This window comes from Crassostrea angulata, chromosome 4, assembly GCF_025612915.1.
Source record: "Crassostrea angulata isolate pt1a10 chromosome 4, ASM2561291v2, whole genome shotgun sequence".
In the NCBI taxonomy this organism is placed as follows: Eukaryota; Metazoa; Mollusca; class Bivalvia; order Ostreida; family Ostreidae; genus Magallana; species Magallana angulata.
This window is the reverse complement of record NC_069114.1, coordinates 41,785,676-41,809,842: the sequence shown is the minus strand read 5'-3', so window position 1 is coordinate 41,809,842 and position 24,167 is coordinate 41,785,676. Positions and strand designations below refer to the sequence as shown.

Genomic DNA, 24,167 nt, shown 5'->3' with positions numbered 1-24,167 from the left:
TCTGATTTCACGAATTTATTTTCGCCATATAAATACTAGTAGTCATTTGGGACCTATATACCTTTTTTCTGATTTTAATATGAAACAACGACCAGATTCCCATTTTCGGCACATCCTTGTTGAACGTAATTGAGATGAAATGTGAAAGTTTTGAATGATCTTGTGACCTGAATAGCAATTCATTTGCACCAAGTCGAAATAAAAGCAATCTTTAAATTTAGAAGGGCTGCAACATTACACCCACCAGTAAAATTCTAACACATGTTTTTGGGTTTGCTAAAATTAACATGCTGTCTTTTCTTATCAAATAAATGCATAACTTCCTTAAGTTGAATAAGAAAAATTATCATATGTAATGTTCTGAATAACTCCTAACCATTATCCACCTTCAAACTCAACAAATGATTTAGAATAGAATAAAACATCCTTGTATTTAAAGGGCAACAAATATAGGTCTTATACGCTTGGGAAAATTCTCCTGATACTATTTCATTGCGTTTTTCTTGCTGAAATACTGCAGCTGTGGCTCCTGTTCTAGACATGGAGGAGTGAGCTTTGCATCTAAGGTTGAACTCTCGAGCTCACTTACATTCTTTGCATCTGACGTTTCCGTGAGGGATGGCAGACGACTGTTTGGTGACGTCAGTGACGAGACTTCTGTTGACTTTCGAAATCTCCTGCCAAGGGATAAACGTCTGCTTTCGAAGATCAAACAAATGGTAGAGAAACCACAGAAAGGTGACTACAACTTTACAAACCCGGATGTAGAAGATTTTATGATTGTTAAATTTTGAATTGAATTGACCATATTTTATTGCATTCAACACATACAAAAAAGATTAGAAACAAGTTCGAACAACTTACAAGTTCTTATCCTTACAGTATAGTATATAGGAATATAGTATAGTTAAATTATTAACCCCATACGGCATGTCACTAACGAAAGTAAATGTTAGAACGCAAGTGAAGGAGATAATATAATATCATTTACACACATCGAAGCTATGAAAACGATATACCACACATTACAATAAAATGATATGGACATTTCGCATACAAATAGTGTGCATGATGCCATGTTTAGAAATTTTATAGCTATACTACAGGAAAGTCTTAAACGAAATGACAGTTTTTAGTAAAATAAGAAACCTCCGTGAAAAGTACATGTATACACACGAAATAAAGAAATTTGAGGTTGACTGAAGCAAACAATACAGCATAGACTTTCACAGCAAGGATCGTTCAAATCCTAGTTCATCCAGAGAATAAAAATAAAACACATTTTACATAACGTGTATTCTACTATGGTCTCCCATGACATTTTTCATTTATTTAAAGGGACTTGAACACGATATGACTTTAAATTTTAAAATCTTATTTTTCCATTTTCTATGTTTATACTGATAAATATAGAAATTCATGATGCTCTGTCAAAATTTGAAACTCAAATATCAAATAGTTATAAGCAAGATACAGAGTTTATATTTCTTTACATTGTAAATTTCAATCAAATATAACTTTCTTTTGTTGATAATAGTATTTAAGAAAATATTGAATTAGTTTAAATTGTTTTTTGAAATGGTAATACTCTTCATTACATTTTTTGTAGCTTTCTTTTGTTGATAATAGTATTTAAGAAAATATTGAATTAGTTTAAATTGTTTTTTGAAATGGTAATACTCTTCATTACATTTTTTGTAGCTTTCTTTTGTTGATAATAGTATTTAAGAAAATATTGAATTAGTTTAAATTGTTTTTTGAAATGGTAATACTCTTCATTACATTTTTTGTAAACAACAATATGACTCGGGCTTTGTTAACATAACTATCAATTCTTACCTCTGCATCTCGCTTGTAACTTGACTTTAACATTTAATATTTTGGTCAATCATTTAAAATACACCAATAAACCATTTTATACATAAAAAATAAAAATAAAATTTTTGATCTCAAATCGTGTCCAAGTCCCTTGAAGGACTTTCATGTATTGGCATCTCGTCACAGCAGACGTTGTATTGGGACTCTGGCCACGGGGCATAAAAGTAAGACGAGCTCACTTTTGATCTCAGTCTCACTTTTCCACTATATATTCCATTTCTAAAAGTGAGACAGATCAAAAGTGAGCTCATCTAACGTTTATGACCCCCAAAACTTAGAAATATATCCATCACGAATGTATAAGACTGCTTTAGTGATTTCCAAATAAGCATCTTTTCAGTTGGACATTTTAGGAAAGAGGAAGAATTAAATAAGATAAAAAAAAAAAAGGAATATGCCTCCCTTGAACCTTTCTCCTTTTTTTTTGAAAGCTCTTACAAATATAAAAGATTTACAGTGATATAAAGTACCAGTAGATGAAAGAGGGATTCAAAGTCACATTTGACTGCCCTGAGCAAAATGAGCTGGCGTGTTATTTAGGAGCTAGACCTCGCCCGCCTCCCGCTTTTCACCACGCTTTAACTATTATCTATTGACATTTCCCCCACTCGATGCGCAAGGAATTTTCTTACACTATCTTAGTACTAGTATCCAATGAACAGACGCCAACACTTTGCCAAAAAGAAGCATTCTTAGACTCCTTTGAGACGGCTAATCAGTGTTTAAACTGATTGCTTAGAATCTCGTCTTGAATCACCAACCTGGAGTAGAAATTACTTTCCTCGAAGTTTCAAATCTTTTAAGTATTTTCTCGATCGATGTCGTCGTTTTGGTACCCTTTCAAGTTTTCAAGCGATCACTATTAATCAAAGCAGCATCGTTCGAAATGTAGCTCAAAATGTACACATAATTGACTTTTTTAATACTAAAAAACTTACCAAAGTATTTTTTGATCACTTAGTACTGCACAACTGAAGACCTAAACTAAAGATTTGAAAATCTGAAAACATCTGAAAGGCTAGGGGATCATGGTGTCCACTAGTACTAGTACTCCAAGTTAACAGATGCTTTCTCAATTTAAAAAAAATGGTTTCTTTATCGAAATTGGTGCGTCCGATGGTGAGACCGGGTCGGTGTCCCTTTTCTTTGAGAGGAATAGGCTGGGACGGGCTTCTGATAGAGCCCCACCCTGGTCATTACAGACAATTACGTCACAGACACAGGAAAGCTTCGACTCTCAGAGCATGCATCAGGGTAAGGGCTCTGGATCGCCTCGTATACCTTAAAGCTTTGACAATACGCAAGCATTTCAGACATTTTAATTTCTTCATCTACGATCCTTCATTGAAATTCTAATGTAAGAAATCGATAGGAGAGAAAATTTGACTTCTAAGCTGGTGTATAAGGCATCCTTGGGGATTATGTAATACATTTTTGTTCAATTTTCTCTTTATTGAAATTCAACAAAAACGTCTGAGTTAATGATAAAGAAATCTACCCATCACGACGCTAATAAATATGCTTGAACGTATGACTATTACAAATATTTATTTTTAAAAAATTTGTTTAGAGCAATTCAAGTGCCAGTAAAGCCTTTGTCGACGAGATAGAAGGTCACATGATCACCCCCTGCTTATGGATGGAATCCATATTAGAAGCTATGGGTAAAAAGACCGTCGATCTGCTGAGTTTGGATGCGAAGGGTCAGGAAATGGACATTCTGCAGGCCATTCACTCAAACTATTCGATACATGTGATCACCGTTGAATTCGTTGAGGGGTCAGACAGTGATATGAACGTGATGAAATTTTTAATGAACCATGGCTACCACGCCAATCACCAATTTGTGAACCACCCGTTACACAGAAACGATATGGTGTTCACCAAAGAAAAACAAGTCTAGAGATCACCTTTTGTCTCAAATAATTTTAATTACAATAACTTTGTCCATCTTCGCTAGCCAAGGTTTTCTGATCCGAACCGCTCCTCACGAACGAATCGTGAGGAGCGGTGTGGATCAGAAACCCTGGCTAGCTAAGATGTAAATATGTCATATCTGATAGGAACATTTCAATGCATCCTATTTCATACAATGTCTTCCCCGTTTGTACCAATTTTGCTCCGAAAAAAATCTATTATGTTAATAGATGTACACGTGTGTTTTGAATACTGTTGTGCCCATATGAGGCTTCCGGCAAATGCTTCCACGTGCGCACACATTCCGCTTGCATATTAAGTAGTTCTTATAAAAACTTGAGGTTTGTTTTAGTATTTATATAACATTTTACTCAGTTTTATTTCAATTCATTTACCTTAAAAGATGCAAACATACATAAAACGAATCGTGAGGAGCGGTGCAGACCAGGAACCATGGCTAGCTAAGATGTAAATATGTCATATCTGATATGAACATTTCAATGCATATTGTATTTCATACAATATCTTCCCCGTTTGTACCAATTTTGCTTCGAAAAAAAATCTATTATGTTAATAGATGTACACGTATGTGTTGTATAAAAATATAGTGTATAAATTGTATTAAGAGTGAAGAATACAATGTACATACAATTAATATTTCAATAGTAAATCGTAGTCTTTTGAATATAATTATATAATATACATGTAGAGATAATAGTTTTCATTTGATTGAAAGTTGAATTAAGAGTAAGAATAAAGAATCATACTTTTCTTAAAATCTACTACGTTTTCCAACGACAAATATTGTATATTAAACGTCTTGGTTAGCATTTGTCCATATTTAAATCATGACATCGGTTCAACATTGTTTATATTTTATTGATATATGAAATAAAAGCCTTTCTTGGCTTGCGTTATCTGAGTTCACGAATTTATATACCTATATATCTTTTTTCTGATTTTAATATGAAACAACGACCAGATTCCCATTTTCGGCACATCATTGCTGTACGTAATTGAGATGTAATGTGAAAGTTTTTGTGATCGGCTCCGGCCGATCACTGTTGTGCCCATATGAGGCTTCCGGCAAATGCTTCCACGTGCGCACACATTCCGCTTGCATATTAAGTAGTTCTTATAAAAACTTGAAGTTTGGTTTAGTATTTATATAACATTTTATTCAGTTTTATTTCAATTCATTTACCTTAAAAGATGTAAACATACATAAAATACAGTTCGACCTGTTAGTTCAAGAATGCACATTTTGTCTCACGCGTAAGAATTTCGATAGAAAGATTCATTCAGTAATGCAGTTGACTTCGATGAACTGACCTCAATCATAAGAAGATGTTGCATGCATAATAGTAGCTAGGAAGACGGCTTGATTTATAAACAAGGTTACGTTATAATGTGACCTCAATAGCAAGTTATGATGGCATTCAGTGTTTTTCAGTCGCATTAAATTATTTTAATACAACTCTTTCTTTGTATACGTGTTAATGCTCTTTGAAGAGCCCTACTCAGTATTCTGAGGAAGAAGAAGTCAATTAACATTTAATAATTACGTTAAAAATAAAAACTAGACAAGGAGTTTACAAACGAATTTCCCCAAATTTATTTCAGAATTGAATTTGTTGACGGTTTATAATGATGAAATTATGGTGTACAGATTCAAAATATTCTATATTTTGTAAAAATACAGTACTATTTTAATTTTTTTACATCAAACTGATCATGTTGATTGCTTCTAGCATTATTGCCGATCATTCCTTGAAAAGGAATACTTGTTCTCCTTGCTAGCAAACTAACTGTGAAACTACACTGTATTATTCGTTTGTCAGTATGCATTGTGTCATTAATTGACTTACACATTTAAGTTTTGCATAATGAATGTTATGTTTTTTTACTTTGGGTAAACATTTTAATAAATGAAGGCTTCAAAAAGTAATTTTTCAGGGATGATTCATATTTCTTAATATGACTTTTGGTACTGATTTGTGATGAGTGCATTTTTGTGGGTTTTCTTACCAAATTGTTATAAATCATTGAGTAACATAAGATTACAAACCTCTCTGGACCTTATAGTCCTTAGTTACGTAACACATACACAATATATCTGGTAAAATAAACGAACAAATGTATCAGTATTCAGGTAAATAAAACCTTAATTGACTAATATTGGTTGTGCTTATGGTAACTGCAGGCCCACAACTGTCTGACTTTTCAGTACTTATATACGAAAATTATAGATACAATATGAAAACCGAACATATCTGCATATACTTACTACATGTAATAACTCGCAGTACAGCTTTGTTGTCAGCAAAATATAAGTTACTACGCTCTATAAGTCATTAGACAGAAAGATATCGCCCAGTTCAGTCGGATGTATGATCTTGTGACCTGAATAGCAATTCATTTGCACCAAGTCGAAATAAAAGCAATCTTCAAATTTAGAAGGGGTGCAACGTTACACCCACCAGTAAAATTCTAACATGTTTTTGGGTTTGCTAAAATTAACATGCTGTCTTTTCTTATCAAATGAATGCATAACTTCCTTAAGTTGAATAAGAAAAATTATCATATGTAATGTTCTGATAACTCCTAACCATTATCTCACCTTCAAACTCCACAAATGATTTAGAATCTCACTTTCAAACTCCACAAATGATTTAGAATAAAACATCCATATATTTAAAGGGCAACGAATATAGGTCTTATACGCTTGAGAAAACTCACCTGATACTATTCACCCTGCGAATGTGTTCGGAATGTTTTCTTTATCGTTGTTAAGTATGTAATAAATCCAGAGGTGCTCGAATGAAAGTTCACGAGACTTCACTGAGATTTGTTCAGTTCCTGTGAAATTTCGAGCGGAAGTATAAGTGTTCGGATAATATTCTCAAAATACGTAAGTACTGGTCGATTTTCATATCATATTCTACTTTGATTTATGTTGAAACATCAACATCTTTTAAGATGTATGTCTTATTTCACTATCTAGCGGTTTTTTAAATTAAACGATGATATTCAGAACAGAGTTATCGTTCGTGTTCAACCACGTGTAGATTGGTTAATTGATAATATAAACATTGGGTTGCTTAATAAAATCATAGCCATGTTTGATGCTTGTGGTGTGCAATACCATGTTTTTAAAGAATTAATGGGTGAATGTTTTGCATAAAAACTGTGTCGAGCCGTTTTCAAGGAACATTCTGCATAAAATAGTATAGTCTGTTTCCCTATTGATGTTATTACTAGGTCAGGTGCGGATCGAAAATTTATTCTTAGAGGGGATCTCTACTACGCATGTTAATTGTCGCAACAGCAGAAAAAAACCTATTTCTTGTATTGTCTCGTTTATTTCTAAAACACATTTATCCACCAATTAATGAAAATAAAGTTTAAAGTTTATAAACACGAGGCACGATTTTTAGTGCGAAACAGAAAGGGTCAAATAAAAGCACGTGGTCTAAAATTTAAATGACAATAACATTCGCAGGGGTGTATTATTTCTTTGCGACATTCTCGCTGAAATACTGCAGTTGTGGCTCCTGCTCTAGATATGGAGGAGTGAGCTTTGTATCTAAGGTTGAACTCTCACTTACATTCGGCCATTCCTAACCAGGAAAATGATACTCATCAATACCTGAAAATATGCTTAGCATTATATACGCATTTTTTTAGCAGATTAAACTGAAATTGGTAAATTGAAATTCATTTATAAATACCAGTAAATATCTATGTCCAAAAATCAAATAAATACTTTTTTATTCAGAATTGTTTAAAAAGATAGACCTTAATCTTAGTACAGTGCATATTAGAATTGAAAATGATTTGAATTTAGTTAGTTAAGGAATAAGGAATCATTCTTTGAGTATTATGATATGATAACTTCGGTCGGGGCGTGGTCAAATCCAATAAAGCCCGAATGGTAGATTTGACAACACTCCGACCGAAATTATCACCTCATAATATTCAAAGAATGATTCCTTATTACTTATATTTATATTATTTCCAATTTGTACACTTAAAAAAAAATTTAAAACTATTTTTGATGTAGCACATGCTGAGTATTACTACGCGGCTCAGCCAATACCGTTTTTCGGTTATGCTATAGGACACGCTCATTTTGATGAAGTTATTGGGCTATAGGCTTTAAAATTGATTCGCATTGTTATCACAGACAAAGACAGTCGAAATTGTAAATATTAGTGAATAAAGAGTCATAGTCTATGAATTATGAACATTTGTATGGGCGACGGAAAGGGTTAAAAAAAGACGTTATTGCAAAACAACTTATTTATATAAACATGCTAAAATACGAAACAAACAGCTTAAAACAAAATTAAAAGCCTCTTTTGAAAATCAACAGACACCGATGTAAAACAAAATGATCACAGGTGTAAAACCAACAGTCCTGCACTGATTTAACGCTTGATGGTGTTCAAAGCGGTATCATGGAGTGAAATTTGAGTAACTGTTATCTATTCATAAATATGCCTTTCCCTTTGTACAAGACAATAATTCACTTCAGTTATAATTGCTTAATTATTTTATTAACTCTTACCCTCACCTTTGATTTAATTGACTCACTCATATTGAAGTTTTACTCTATGACATATGTCACTCGTGCTTAAGTGCTAATTTCTATTGTTTTCAATTCTTATTTATATTGTGTTATACACCATTGTCGGGAGAGAGGAATTAGGTTTCGGATTGTCCGGGTGTAGTTTTTGGATTCCCAGAAATCACCCATACCGACCTAAAGTTCAAATAAAGTGCTTTTTACCATCTAGAGCATTTGAGTCTTATTGTCGCCGGATATATAGAAACACCTTAATTTCCCCGGTGATAGTTTGGTGGAGATATCCAAAGGGTATTTTACCCAGGACTGCTACATATACTTTGTAGCAGTTAGATCCTGCGTACCAGCAACCGAGCGAGTTTCCAAGAGCATCAACAAACGACGATAATACAACCCAAGAGCAGAAGATTCGACCACCTTTTACGACCATATACCAACGTCGCTGCTTTTCGAGTTTTGGACATCCAGGACTTTCACGGACATACTATACGCCTGGATTCCATCCAGCATGTAACAAGAGCGGGATGACGTCATCCTGTGAACACTTGTTCTCGTTCTGTGTGTTTCGTGTGTGGATTTCTATGCCATTATGCTAATATGTTCTTTTAAGCGACCGATTTATTGCATTCGAATCCTAGGAAAATTTTCCTGGTGTGGTGACCGACGACAAAGGTTCGTTTTAAATATGGTTCAGCCCAGAATGCCGTGTTGCAGTTGTGGACCTCCGCAATGTAGAACACATTTTGCATATTCCGGCCAAGACCTAAACAAACGACGCTGAGATACAGACCGCACATTCCCTACAAATCATTCCGGTGATCTTCTAGACGAGGACGTCTCATTTTTCGAAGCGCGAGGGAATTATCATGGAGTGAAATTTGAGTAACTGTTATCTATTCATAAATATACCTTTCTCTTTGTACAAGACAATAATTCACTTCATTTATAATTGCTTAATTATTTTATTAACTCTTACACCTCACCTTTGATTTAATTGACTCACTCATATTGAAGTTTTACTCTATGACATATGTCACTCGTGCTTAAGTGCTTATTTCTATTGTTTTCAATTCTTATTTATATTGTGTTATACACCATTGTCGGAGAGAGGAATTAGGTTTCGGATTGTCCGGGTGTAGTTTTTGGATTCCCAGAAATCACCCATACCGACCTAAAAGTTCAAATAAAGTGCTTTTTACCATCTAGAGCATTTGAGTCTTATTGTCGCCGGATATATAGAAACACCTTAATTTCCCCGGTGATAGCGGTATCAAGAGAAATCGCACCCTCCTCTCTCTCTCTCTCTCTCTCTCTCTCTCTCTCTCTCTCTCTCTCTCTCTCTCTTCATTGTGTGGACCCCGAGGTCCACGCAGAAAATATATCAGCGAGGTTAAACCGGATGCTATGGGGAGAATTCAGCCTGCGCATGAGCTAGTCTGGTTCCTGTGCGTAACGGGTTGCTCTGGGAACCACCAGGCTAGCACATGGATCGGGATCAGGATTCTATGCTATATGCAAACATAAGTTCAAAGGCGCTGTAATTGTAAAATTGTCGGTAAGCAGTACAGAAACAAAGAATTTCTTTTAAAGAAATGATCGGCATGTGATATGAACTGTCAGTGTTATGAAATAAGTTAATGGTATGCCGAAACAACAACAGGCGTCAAATAGCATAATTGGCAATGTTTTGTTGTTTTCCGAAAACTTCCCGATTAAGAACTTTTAAGCATTTAAGTATGATTGAATTATTATGTGACTGTATATGATAGATGACTGAATAATTCTGTCACTGTATAAAAGTTAAAATCTCAAGAAAATTACATCAAATTATGAAATTAATTTACACAAAGCTGTCACTGCATAGTTAACAAAGTAGTGCAAAGCGTAATGTTTGCGCAAATAGTAGAATTCGCCGAATGCCTGATACTATACATGCAGTCTTCATTAATAAAGATCATAATTATTTTAGGGGTATGAACCTAAACTCTGAGATGAAAAGTCAGGTCTATACACACACACACACACACACACACACACACATATATATATATATATATATATATATATATATATATATATATATATATATATATATATATATATATATATATATATATATATATATATATATATATATATATATGTATGTATAGACCTGACTTTCCATCTCATTATAATACAACATACAAATTTAGTGGTTAAAAGTAGGGGGATAGAGTCGGAGGAATCTCAGATAATCTTAAGACTTTCACGTTTTCGTTGGAAACACATGCATATGGTCCACGTATTGCAGTCCTTTTTAAAGGACAGCAACTTGTTGTCTTCACTTTTTGACCACTGCGGATATCGCCTGCCAACTTTAATGAATTAGTTCCTAAAAAGATATGCGTTGGTCTTTGGTAAAATGCCAGCGAGGGCATTCATGACATTAGAAGACGTTTGCTATAATATATATATTCACCATTTAAATGATAGGGCAAGACAAGACGCATACAGTGTGAATACAGCATCTTTGAATACTTTGTTCAGGGTTTTATGGTCTTATTCTACAGCTACAATTTAGCTAAATAATTTTTTTTCACCTTATTATTGACATTTACATAACAAAGCTATAAGTCTACAATAATGCTATTAATTTCACTACACTTTCCTTAGTTTGAAAAATCTGTGTCTTGGGAAAGGCCCTCACCACAGTTAGAATGCCTCCTTATACCCGTAATGTAGCAGAAAATTGCGGAATCGCCCCGGAACGATTTTGGAGAAAGTTAATGAAGTCGCCTTGAAAATAACATTCAAATTCATCACAACAAACCCTTCTGAGACTGCAAATACCTTTAAACTAAAAATTTTAATCCATAAAATGAAAGAATTCAACACCTTTTCACCAACGTACACGTATTTTCTTTGTAAAACTGGGTCCGTTGGACATTATTTATGTTTACGATAAATCATATTCTATCTTCACTATCCTAACAAATTAAATGTAACTTTTTTGCATGCAATCAAATATTTTTTGTCATCACGAAGACAAAAGTACATTGTAAGTACTTAGTTGAAACGTATATTTGTTATTAATTTATACTTTCTCTCATAAGAAATCATTCATATATATATATATGAACAGAATATATAGCAAAAGTCCAGTGAAAATTTACCCGTATTTGAATTATCATTTCTGAGTTTATTCATGCAGATGTAATATTGTGTGTGTGTGTGGAAACATAAACCAAAGATCCCGTTAGCGTGAATGTATTGCGCAAGCGCAAGATTGTAAAATGTGATTTCCGGGATTTTTCGAGGAATTTTCGTTATTTATTAATTAGCAAAGCTTAACTGAGAAAAAAAAAACAAATTGGTAAACAAATAAAAACAAATCAAGTACCAATAATGTTTAAAACATATAAAAGAAAAGACAGTATTCTTCCAATTTCTCGGTATTAAAGACCAAAAATTCGAGTCTATTATCTTAATATAGTAGTATAGATTGAACATCCGAAGTATTTATGTTTAAGTAAATCTTGTGTACGATTTAACAATAAAAATACTAAATATTATAGCATTGATAATTTAAACTATGAAATTTTTATCTTTTTTCCGGCCATAGAAAGGAACTTCCAAATTTTATTTAACAAGGCTGAGGCTAGCAGCCACTAACAGCAGCCACTAAGCCCGTAGAAGCTAGCAGCCAATAAGGAAATTCATCAAAGTACTGCGAATACTCGGACAGAAAATTATATTTTCTTTATTATCTGCATATTTTAATTGATATCAAGAAGATTTAATGCATGAATAATTTCTCTGAGCATGGACAACCTCGGAGGCAGTAAAGCTCACCTGGAAAAAGTATTAATGCGTTTGTGTCTAATGAATTCATTGAATATTGGTATTTGTCTATTCTTATGCATAAAAATTGATCCCGAAGTCTGTTTACTTCTCTCAAAAATAACATGATCGAAAATCATAAAAATCCTCGTATTATTACAAAAATGGGACGGTCAGACTTCGTACATTGTGATTTTATTCTCATAAAAAAATTACCCTCAATCGAAAACCAAAACGTAAGAAATCCAAAGATGAATTTGGATTATTTTGTGTCAGCCATGTTTTGACATGAACCTTGCAGAAAAATTACACGAGATTATTTAGCTAACCCGAACTTTGCATTTTGGTGGTACCCCTACAGCCCAGATTTGAGACCGGTACATAATAGCCCCATAGGTCCCCTACACTGCCCTGATATCCGTTTGATGCACACTTCAAAGATAAAAGAGATAATGGCCCGCCTTTCGCCCCTATATTATTGTGAAATGCTAAAATATGACAAAGTTCGGGTGAGCTAACTGAACCCTTGTAGGGGTCATAGGTGCCCTCTTACGCTTATTATGAATACCTCCTGAGGTCCTCTACCTAATCCTAGTGTTTCCAAGTTCTTGTGGTCAATCTCAAGTGAGATATAAACCCCTGAAATGAGCCAGAACCCCTGGGAGCCACTTGGTGGTACCCCTACGGCCCAAATTTGGGACTGGTACATAATTGTCCCATAGGTCCCCTACACTGCCCAGATATCCGTTTGATGCACACTTCAAAGATAAAAGAGATAATGGCCCGCCTTTCACTCCTATATCATTGTGAAATGCTAAAATATGACAAAGTTCGGATGAGCTAAACCGTCCCTTTTCATTGTCATTGCTCTATTTTCGAAGGTTCACGTCAAAACATGGCTGAGACAAAATAATTCCAATTTCACGTGATGATTTTTGCTGTTTTTGACTGCGACATATGATTATTTTCTATGAGAATAAAATCACAATGCTGGGTGTTCTATTGTCTCATATACGTAATAATACGATGTCTTTTTTATTTTCGATTGATGTTGTTTCTGGGGGGAGTGAAAAGGCAAGAGGATAGGATAAATTATTAAACACGCACATGTTCAGCTTCGATGTAAACGAATTATCTTGCCACACTGGATTGGCTGGGGTTTTTTATTAGTCCCCTACCGGTTTCACCGGAGGGGACTAAAGCTTTCCTCTGCGTCCGTCAGTCCGTCTGTCTGTCTGTCTGTCCCACTTCAGTTTTCCACACTTATTTTCTTTATGCGTTTTCAATTTTTTAATGTTCGGGTTCGTTATCGGGTTCGGCGTGTATTGAATAAACGAGGAAAGTATGTAGTCAGTCAGGCTTGGGGCGAATTACATTGTAAAGTAATGCATTACATTACCATTACTTCATGAATTTGGGCATTAAATTACCATTACCATTACTTGATTTTTTTGAAGTAATGCATAACATTACCATTACATGAGTAGAGTAATGCATTACCATTACCATTACTTTTTTTTTTAAAAAAATAAGCTAGTAAGGAGTTTTTACAAATGTTTCAAATATAAAAAACTCTTTAACATATCTATAGGTTCATGTTTAGTATCAGGTTCAAATTCAATGACTATATAAGTCATTCTTTATTTGCTCAATATATAATCATCTTGTGGCATTATGAACAACATATTACATAAGTAAATAGATATTTATAGACATTTGGCATAAAACAGTGTCAAGTATGAAATACAGACACAGAATTACATGCAAAACAGTAAACAATTTATGGAATAATGTTGTGGTTATTAAAAGCTAAATATAAATGTCCCCAGATTACACAAATCTTTATTATTTTGGATACTTAATTGTATTAATTCATAAACAGAGGGTTTTTGCCAGTTATATTTCTTAATATATTTTAATCGGATTTCTTTATACTGAGGACACTTTAAGAAAAATGATTGCTTTTGCACTTTATGATCAAAGTTTCAAAGGGTTAATCTTTTAACTGCTTCCTGTTAGTTTGAAAATTTTCCCAGCTATACTAAATAAACCTTTTACAGGAGCATTGGAAGCTGGGACTGAAAGATTGTTTGGCAATCTTTATATTAGGATATATTAAGTGCTATAATTGAAAAAATACATGAATCTTGTATTTTCTATCAGTCCAAACTAATATAATTAATATAAAATACAGAGAGAGAGAGAGAGAGAGAGAGAGAGAGAGAGAGAGAGAGAGAGAGAGAGAAATTATTTTTAAATGGGTTATAATATTGGAAGTGGTTTTAATTTTCATCATGGATGGACAGTGCATTCTTTCGCTTTTAAAGATGCATGTCTGTCCTCTACTCTATTGGGACATAGTGAAGGGAAGGGGATTGGGGTGTCTAGCACTTCTTATAACAATAGATTGTTTTGATACTTATATAATCCTGGGGGCATAGTGTATTGTTGACACATTCTTTATTGAAGTGCAAAAGAGTAAATTGTTAACCCTTAATAACAACACCCTTAAAGTGTTATAAAATTGTGTTGTAAGGCTAATTTTGTGGCATTACACATTACTAGCATTACTTTGAAAACATGTAATGCATTGCAATGCATTACCTTACATTAAGCATTACCCCAAGCCTGTAGTCAGTAATAATATCGTGCACTACTTGTACCATTCCTTTTATTGTTTCTAACAATCAAATAAGTTCTGTAAAATAGTGTCAAGCATTGTGTTGTAAATTTAATCGACAGGTTTTTTTGTATTATTACAATCGGGTTCGTAATTGGGTTGGTCTGTTTATTCGGGGTACAGACGACAGCAAGAAATAATATTCTGCATAGCAGTGCATTGTTTTCACAAATTTCTACCAGTAAATACTAAATGGATTTGGCGAAATTACAGGAGATAAAATAAAGAGCATTTTACCCATTTTTTATTTCATTTCCATATCAACAATGTAGTTGAATTTCCTCTGTTCTTTTATCTCTGATTAAAGCATAGCATCTCGTTTATAATAGTTTTGAAATAGATGTATGCTTCGAAGCTTTCATAGAATAATACAGACCGGTAGGGGACGTGTATTGCTTATGCAATACTCTCAGAATGCTTGTTGTACTTGTATCGTTTTATGCTTTTTAATTTACTTTAATTTATCATGTCTTTTATATCATAATACGTTTGCATATCACTTTATACGATGCTTATAGTTTTCCTATTTGTATCAATAAGACTACACTTAGGATAACATTATTTGCATAACTTATGACCCGTATAGACGTATTTCATTTCTTTCCAACAAAGACGCGTTTATAACTCTTATCCAGGCGAGCTTTACTGCCTCGGAAGTCGTCAATGCTCGTACAAATTATTGAGCATTAATCATTTTGATATTAATTATAATGTCGATAATTAAGTAAAATATTATTTTCTGTTCGAGTACTCTAAGTACTTTGATGAATTTCCTTATTGGCTGCTAGCTTCTACGGGCTTAGTGACTGCTGTTAGTGGCTGCTAGCTTCAGCCTGGTGAAATAATTTTTACATAATAAGTAGCCATATTTGCAGCGTATTTATCGTGTAGAAGCTAGTCATCGGTAATGTTTTCATCAAACATTTAGACAGGAAATCTACTTGTGATACTGATCTCAGTTTAATTACAAACGGTTCAAGAGCGCTGTCTGTCTTGATACGGGTTTTAAGATTGTACATGCGTTTCTGCGGGATAAGCGTGCACTTGCATTTCTGCGGGATAAACAGATAACGATTGTCTTCATAAAATATGAACATATTAGTTTTTAGAATATTTTTTTAATTATGAAAATTACAATATAATATAACAATTCAAGAAAAATAAGCTGGAGTTTTCTATAGTTTATCTCTTCTATAAATAGACTACACAGATAGTTGTAAAGTAAACAACGTGACCCGAGGAACTAGTGAAATTGAACGGAGTTTGTTTCGGGCTATGATTCAATAGAAAATCATGTATCCGTCTGTTTATTATTTAATTTTTTTTTCTTAAAAAGTAATTTATTTTATTCCTGATTTTCAGAGGCTAGGCCAGCTTCCAGCTGATTGTAAAATGCCAGTGGTCTCAAAATATAAATACAAATCACCTCAACCAATGGACAAATGCATTAGAGAACATGGTCAAAGATTTTAAACAGATTGGACGTGCGAAAGACTCCTCAGTTCTAAACATATATAGTTTCATTGTCACCCTTTTAAAGCTGACCTTTTCAAAATGTAAAAATAAATTTTACCTCACTATTGAAAGTCACGAATATCTATGGCCGAAAAAAAGACATTTATTTAAAGTCATGACTTCTGAATTCATTTGAATAAAAGTAAAACTGTCAACCTGGATGACAAGGTTTTAGTTGATCAACTTTTACCGAGCAAATATCACCAATGGATGCAAGTAACAAATCTAATAGTTTCACTGAGAACCTCGTCGACCAAAAAGATATGGATACAAAAAGTAATAGGAATTCTTCGGACTCCCAGCCCCCGACTCCTCCTCCACCCTATGTCGATGGATTCAATTGCAAATACGAAAACAATGCAACGGTCATCAACGTAAAGGAAGAGACTGTAAAAAATGGCAGTGCATCCACGGACAGTATCCTTGCCATGGACAATTCAGAAAAAGATCCTATGTTAAACGAAGAAACGGATGCACCGACTTTAAAAGTCGAACGCCAGGGACTGATATATAAAGTCAGCGAAAGCCCCCCTGTTCATCTTTTACTTTTCTTTTGTTTTCAGGTAACACATTTCACTTTTGAAGATTTTTAAACAATAAATTGCATGCATAATTCAAAATTAGGACTTTAAAAATGTCCAACAATGCCAAAATGTACTGCCTTCGTATATATTCTTAAATTTTGTGTTATATGTTTTACTAAGTTGAATGTTGTTTGTTTTCTAAATCAGTTAGATTTATGATAAAATATTTATTGTACCTGAAATAATTTTCAAAATAACACCAGGCTCTAATACAATAAAAGACGAAAACTTAATTGTTAATTGCTAATCAATTTCTGTCGTACTCATCCGTCACTAACATCTGCACTAAAATTTATGATTCTGGAGGAAAACCTACATGTATCTTGGACTTTAAATGCATACAACTGGGTAAACTATTCTGTATAACAGCTTTTTGATAGAAGTGTGTAAGTTTTCTTTTTGAGCTCAAACTTATTGTAGCAATGCCTTCTATGCCTGAAATCGAGTATAAAATCCACCATGCTGGTTTCTGAAGTTATGTGCGCCAGAAACCACGGGGAATTTAAGTCACTTATCATGTCAATGAGTCTCCTCATGTCTGGAATGTGCACCTTTCTGCAGAATACCGTGGGATTCAGGTACGACTGATGAACAATTGATAAATTATGCGATTAATAATGTGTAAATTTATAGTTTTTTATTGAGAGAATACCAAAGTTTTATATAAAGATTTGAGCACTTAATGAAATTACATAAACCATTTTTAACTAGATACATCAATGTTTCAATACGATGAATACATTTTCCATGTCTTATTGAAATAATTCATTAAATATTAATTACATGTACTAATAAATTAATATTGATATTTTCATATCAAAATTCAGATTGCCCGTCTATCAGGGCCCTATTGCATCCTATGTGCTCCCCCTTGTGGTTCTGCTTGATGTGCCACAATACGCATGCCCAGACATCCATACGTATTATAATCAAACAATCGGTATCTATCTATCTATCTATCTATCTATCTATCTATCTATCTATCTATCGTTCTATCCGTTTAACTTTCTTTCTTTTTTCTTTTTTTAATTACCTTTCTTTGACAGTTTAGTGTTGCGAGAATGATTTCAATATCATTAAAAGCTTGACAGTTTATATATCAAAAGGCAAGTGCTTTTCATTTAAGGTAACGTTTCTGAAGTCAGTGAGGTGGTGATAAAGGATCTGTACTTCCAAGAAGTCATCATTCCCAGATTTTTGCAGGTGTATTTTATATAGAGTATTTTACATTATGTACATTGCATTTGTATTGAAAAGTACTTATTTGGTTATTTGCAACAAACATTCTTTTAATTTCTTTTGCCCTAGACCAATGATAATAGGAACAAACAATTACAAAACCCAGCGTTAATTTTCATTAAGTTGGGCTATACTTGAATGACGTCATTATTGATATTATTTAATATTTGTTTGTGTAAAAAACAACTTGAAGATACTTTTATTAACTGAACTATTTGCGTAAACACCTTTTCCTTTTTAACAGATGTCTGGTGCGTTAATTCTGGCGGGTTTCCTACACATGTTTGTTGGTTTAACAGGAACCGTGGGGTTTTTGCTGAGATTCATTGGCCCTATCACAGTCATTCCCACAATTCTTCTGATCGGAATCAACGTTTATACCATCACGTACAAGTTCTGCAGTACCCATTGGGGTGTTTCCCTTTTGTAAGGTTCTAAAAAGCATTCTCTGTAATAGTTATCTTCGTAATAGATATAAATTTTCCAGTGCCTTTGTCTGTGATAGAACTTCAAATAAAATTTTGTTTCTGTAATTCGATAAAATAAATATTTGGCACAAAGTCTTAAATGGGTGTGTTCAGCAGCATCATTGGTTGCTCGATGACGCGTAGTAATACAGTGTGGATTTTAAAAAAAATGCACATGTCATTTTAAATAACGTAGGCTCTTAGAAAGGCAAATAATTATTAGTATTTTTCATAATTAAAATAATTGATATCAATAATTTAACTGCAAATACAATACTTTAAAAAAAAAAAAAAAAAAAAAAAGAAAAAAAAAAATTAACAAGGAATCCCTCGTTGACGTTTATGATAAGATCATTACGGTCGGAACGTCCAAATTTGCTAGGAAGCCCTTTCAGATTTTATCCCAACCTGATATTCTCATAAAAATAAAAAAAAAAACGACTCCTTATTTCTGTATTCAAACGCATTGCTTGCCTTGATTTTAAAATGGTTTTCCGTTATTGTGTAAAAGAAACTTAAGAATTTTAAAGACTTAACCGTATATTTTTTTACAATAGCACTGCAGGCATCGTTCTCATCTTATCTCTGTACATGGACCGATGGAATATGCCAATACCTCTTTGGACGCCTAAGAAAAAAATTCACATCATTCGATTTCCACTACATCAAGTCTTCTCGGTTACGTATTGTATAAATCTAGATTCTGAAATATTCGAACTGAAGTATTTCTTGGTAAGGTGTACGTAACCGTCAGTATCCTTTATCTTTAGATGTTAATTGCCGCAACTGTTGGATGGACAACGTGTGTAATTTTGACAAATATGGGCGTGTTCAGTGACGATCCGAACAGTCCGGAGTTTTTTGCCCGGACTGACACCAGAAATGATGTTATCCACAAAACACCCTGGTTTATATTTCCTTACCCTGGTTAGATTTATCGATGTTCTTTGCATTTTTATTCGTAAGTTAATAACCGGCCAAACTTCTTCTCTCATGATTTAACAAATTGGTTTGTTAGTAAATCTCGTTTAGTGAAAAATAAGATTACATGTTTCTCGCACTCTATAAGCAAAATCTATGTTGCATATAAAACAAAAAGTCATACAATGTAACTATAAGCATCTTATGTAACAGATATAAACAAACATTTGCCCTTAAACGATAAGTAGTTTAAGTTGCTAGTATTCATATGTTAACCAAATCATCTATCTTATATCTTCAAACACTTTTCATAATAAAAAGAGATAGTGTAGCGGCAAATTCACATATTTGCCAAATATTATACATTAAAAAATTCTAAACCGGTGAAAATATTTTGATTAGATGATAATAATATACTTTTATCCACATTAATATCGACATGTGTCCCATACTACCTTTATCTTCCATACATACTGTATTCTAGGCATGTACGGGACCCCTGGCTTTGATGTCGGCGTTTTCTCGGCCTTTCTGACAGCCACCATTGGTTCTATACTGGATTCTATCGCGGACTATTACGCCGTTGCTAGAGTGGTGCGTGTTCCCTCGCCCCCGGTCCATGCAATGAACAGGGGGATTCTAGTAGAGGGGTTCATGAGCATGATGGCGGGTTTCTGGGGCGCAGCTCACGGGACAACGACATATGCTGGAAACATTGGAGTCATCGGTCTAACAAAGGTTCGATTTATTATTTATTCATTGCAAATAATATTTACATGAAATATCAAGGGTACTGTGGAATCATCATTGTTCGTGGGGACCCATGTACTTTGCTTTCTTTGGTAACCCTTATCCTGAAAGGCTAGGGGATAATTCGTGTCCACTCTACAACCATTTGTTGAGGAAAATGTGAAATCGTGCACATTTATGTTGTAGCTTTGTCTCAAAATACAAATCTCAAATGTACAAGAAAAAAGATCTGGATCTCTTGAAAGAAAAAATCCCAATTAGATTGAACAGGGGATTTACCTTTGTTTTTAGGTGGCAAGCAGAATCATTTTCCAGATGCTTGGTATCATGCTAATGGTACTTGCTGTTTTTGGTAAATTCACCAGTGTCCTCATAACCATCCCCTACCCAGTGGTCGGAGGACTGCAGGTCATTGGTTTCGGTATATTCCTTGGACTTGTGTTTGGAAACCTGCAGTACATTGACATGAACTCTACCAGAAACCTTGCAATCATAGGCTTATCAATTTTATGGGGTCTTATCATTCCTTACTGGTCAAAATTAAATGGCGATGACGTCATCCATACAGGTAAGTTCTTATATTTGTTTTGATTTTAGTGTTACTATTGTTTTTTTATGATACTATCTGTAAATTGGTCAGCGCCAAACCATTGCATAAATAATAGGACTGATATATTTGTGAAGTTGATAATAATTTGATTTTGTTTGTTTTGTTTAAAATACGAAAATGTTTTGATGTTTTCCCCATTAGGGAGTGATCATGCTGACAACTTTTTGAAGATGTTGACAAGAAATCCGAATTTTTCTGGTTTTCTTATTGCCCTTATTTTGGACAATACTGTGCCAGGTTTGTGAACATTCTTTTTTTTTTATGATGTTAAGCTCTTGCTTGAATTGTAAAGAGTTTCCTTCCCTATTTTTAATGAACATGATGTTTAATTTAGTGCGAAGGAAATTCAGGGGGAATACCATATAAAAAAGAGACATTACTTGTTAACTTGATTATTGATCTAAAAGTAAAAGATGGTCAAGTTTTTCTGAGGAAAATTTATTATGAAGTACTTGATAAACGCATTCAACTTCTAGAAGTACAAATGTAGCAAAACTATTATTTTTATGACATATTTACAATCGTCGATATGACGTTGAAATCATTTTTATAAACTTTACATGTCATTGCCTGAAATAATGTTTTAACCTTTCTGGTAAAATATGATTAACTGGAAACTAAAACGAAATAATCTGCAACTCTTCTATTGTTTAATTTTGGTATTAAAATTCTGTATCGCGTTTTGATAGGGACTCTGAAGGAACGTGGTATGTTGATATGGCAGGGAGGGAACGATGAAGATGGGGCGGATCAAGACGAAAATTTGGAGGAGGGGCGGGAGGTTTATGACATCCCATGTCTGACCAGAATCCTGAAGAAATACCGAATTTCGTCATACATTCCATTTTTACCCACTTACAACCCAAATCAAACCAAGAAAGCTAACTAGGTCAATGTCAATTCATTCAAAAATGAATACTATTTAATTTATTATATGAAAATATAAAGAAATAAACAGAAACTTTCACTTACGAAATTGTCATTTGCACATCCAAACTGACACAAGAGATGTATATTTAAATGCATCAATTTTTTGAATATTTATTTTTGTGTCAATAAGAATAAAACTGAAATTACCCATGCAACCCCTTACCCCGTCCAATGAGGTAATATATGTTATATATATAAAGGACAGCAGAATATGTATGTTACCAGTAGAATCATAATTGAATATTTTTTTCTCCCGTTCCCGAACACAATTCTACTTATTTTAAAACCTACTGTTTTGTTTTATCAACCTCAAATGAAATCACTTTTTCTGATATATCATTGCATGGATGAAACTAGTCACCATTAATATTAACATTCAATATCCTTCATCCTGAAACTGTTCGCGAAAAGTAAAGTTCAAAATTCAAAATAAGGACAACAGATCTTTTATGTTCTCCTCATTAGCAATCGTTTGCATCTGATTCACTTTTAAAACTAGTTGCTATCCTTATAAACGATACACATGTCAGTTATCTTTATGCATGTAAATGATATTTTCACTATAACCCGCAAAAACTTAACATATCTCAACATTCCATGGTCCTGTCATGTTGTAAATTTTGTATTTACACCCACCCAGTAAATTCAAAATTTACAATATGACGGTCCCTTGCATCGTTTAAATTGTTTGTGTTCATAAAATAGAACTGAAAGAGTCTGATATAAACATCGATTTATATTCCTTGTCATACCATGTAGATTATTATCAACACCATTAGAAATGTTGGGGTACTTTTACTCACTGTTAAAATAGTTGAAGATGTTCAATCTTTATAAGAACCGCAGAAGTATCACGCTATATCAAAACGTGGTTTATACAGAAACACAACATCATTGTAATTATGCAATTATAAAATCATGTAATTAAAAATAATTTTAGTTGTCATTTGTGAAATGAAAGGTATCTCCTTGTTTATTTGATTTAACTTACATGTACACTAAAATTATGAAAATGAATGGTAAAATAAAGAAATGCCACTTTATATTGTAGCGTTGTGCTGATGTTAAGACACTATTACTTAATATGACTTAAGCTATAGAAGCAAGACAATAAAACAAAACATATATATAAATACAGTAAACTTAGAGTACCTCGATTTAATTTTTTACCCACCCCCCCCCCCCCCCAAAAAAAAAAGAAGATAAAAAATAAATCCATTAATTTACAATTAACCTCTTTTATCTTCATTCTTTTGCTCTTTTCATTATTCGTCCAACATGTAGTTATAAGTAATTTACCGTAACTTCTATTAAAATTTATTTTTCTGTTTCACCTATTGCGATTTTGTTGTGTGTCTCTTAAACTTAAAAAAACATAAGTCCATGTAGGTTATTCTCCCATTTTTTCAACTTTTCATAAAAAGTAGTCTGCATTACCTACATAGATATATTTTGTGTCACGTACTTGTAGATGACTGAATACACCAAATACATTTTCATTCTCACGACGGGTCTACCAGACTTTGCACATCTGAGTTCTAGAAAATAAACAATTGAGTTAAAATAACAAATTCAATACCTTATCTTCCAACGTTTCCATCCAAAATAAGGATGAACGCTAATGATGCTACATACAAACAATCAAACTTTAGCTCTCTTTCAATTTGACAAAAAGAAATCGACCAGCGACAAAAAATATTTCATTCCAAAAATACCAGTTTATTGCTTAAAGTTGTTCATAATCCTAAATATTTATTTTTCCAATGCATTTTAATCCATATTTATTGGCACAATACAAAATGTTTCATCGATTTTGTCTCTCAAGTGCACTATAAATCTCTCAGTTTTTCACTTTATTCAGAGGTAGGGTTTACTGGACTTTTTTCAGGACTTCAGAGGGAATACCTACAGGTGTATATTATCAGGGTCACAACAAGAAGTGTCAGCTAAACTTGTGACCTCCATACTCATCAGAAAAATCCAGAGTGCAGGATAAAACAACCCCACATTTCCCTCGTGATGGAAAAATTCTAACCTTTAAATATTGTTAAATATTGTCTTTTGACATAGCAAAAAATCAATTTTGTAATAATTGATTTTAGACTACACAAACGTTTGGGTTTTATCATTACGAATGTTTTAAGGCATCGACGTAATGATTACCTCTTTAATGTAAGTTGTAAATGACAACCAACAGGGTCATATAACGGCCACAGAGACACTTTAATCTGTATAATTCGTACTTAACTGTAAATTTTATACTTTA

The 24,167-nt window shown here is 33.4% G+C and overlaps 2 protein-coding genes across 2 annotated transcripts; both read left to right on the top strand.

Annotated features, from left to right (window-relative positions):
- Nucleotides 1-2,971: 2,971 nt before the first annotated feature.
- Nucleotides 2,972-4,047, top strand: LOC128181176 (uncharacterized). Its single transcript, XM_052849478.1, has 2 exons — nucleotides 2,972-3,132; nucleotides 3,449-4,047. Exons 1-2 carry the CDS (start codon nucleotides 2,995-2,997, stop codon nucleotides 3,779-3,781), a joined length of 471 nt encoding a protein of 156 aa, XP_052705438.1. The 5' UTR covers nucleotides 2,972-2,994; the 3' UTR covers nucleotides 3,782-4,047.
- A 12,491-nt stretch (nucleotides 4,048-16,538) lies between these two features.
- Nucleotides 16,539-22,944, top strand: LOC128182534 (solute carrier family 23 member 1-like). Its single transcript, XM_052851212.1, has 11 exons — nucleotides 16,539-16,963; nucleotides 17,405-17,562; nucleotides 17,812-17,924; nucleotides 18,111-18,187; nucleotides 18,468-18,649; nucleotides 19,248-19,368; nucleotides 19,461-19,617; nucleotides 20,096-20,349; nucleotides 20,653-20,929; nucleotides 21,113-21,208; nucleotides 21,661-22,944. Exons 1-11 carry the CDS (start codon nucleotides 16,607-16,609, stop codon nucleotides 21,858-21,860), a joined length of 1,992 nt encoding a protein of 663 aa, XP_052707172.1. The 5' UTR covers nucleotides 16,539-16,606; the 3' UTR covers nucleotides 21,861-22,944.
- The last annotated feature ends 1,223 nt before the right edge of the window (nucleotides 22,945-24,167 follow it).

Coding starts and splice junctions, on each gene's coding strand:
- LOC128181176 (XM_052849478.1), top strand. CDS start 2,995: ATGGTGAGACCGGGTCGGTGTCCCTTTTCTTTGAGAGGAATAGGCTGG. Junction 3,133..3,448: donor CTCTCAGAGCATGCATCAGG/GTAAGGGCTCTG, acceptor AAATTTGTTTAG/AGCAATTCAAGTGCCAGTAA.
- LOC128182534 (XM_052851212.1), top strand. CDS start 16,607: ATGGATGCAAGTAACAAATCTAATAGTTTCACTGAGAACCTCGTCGAC. Junction 18,188..18,467: donor TCATTCCCAGATTTTTGCAG/GTGTATTTTATA, acceptor CCTTTTTAACAG/ATGTCTGGTGCGTTAATTCT. Junction 20,350..20,652: donor GAGTCATCGGTCTAACAAAG/GTTCGATTTATT, acceptor CTTTGTTTTTAG/GTGGCAAGCAGAATCATTTT.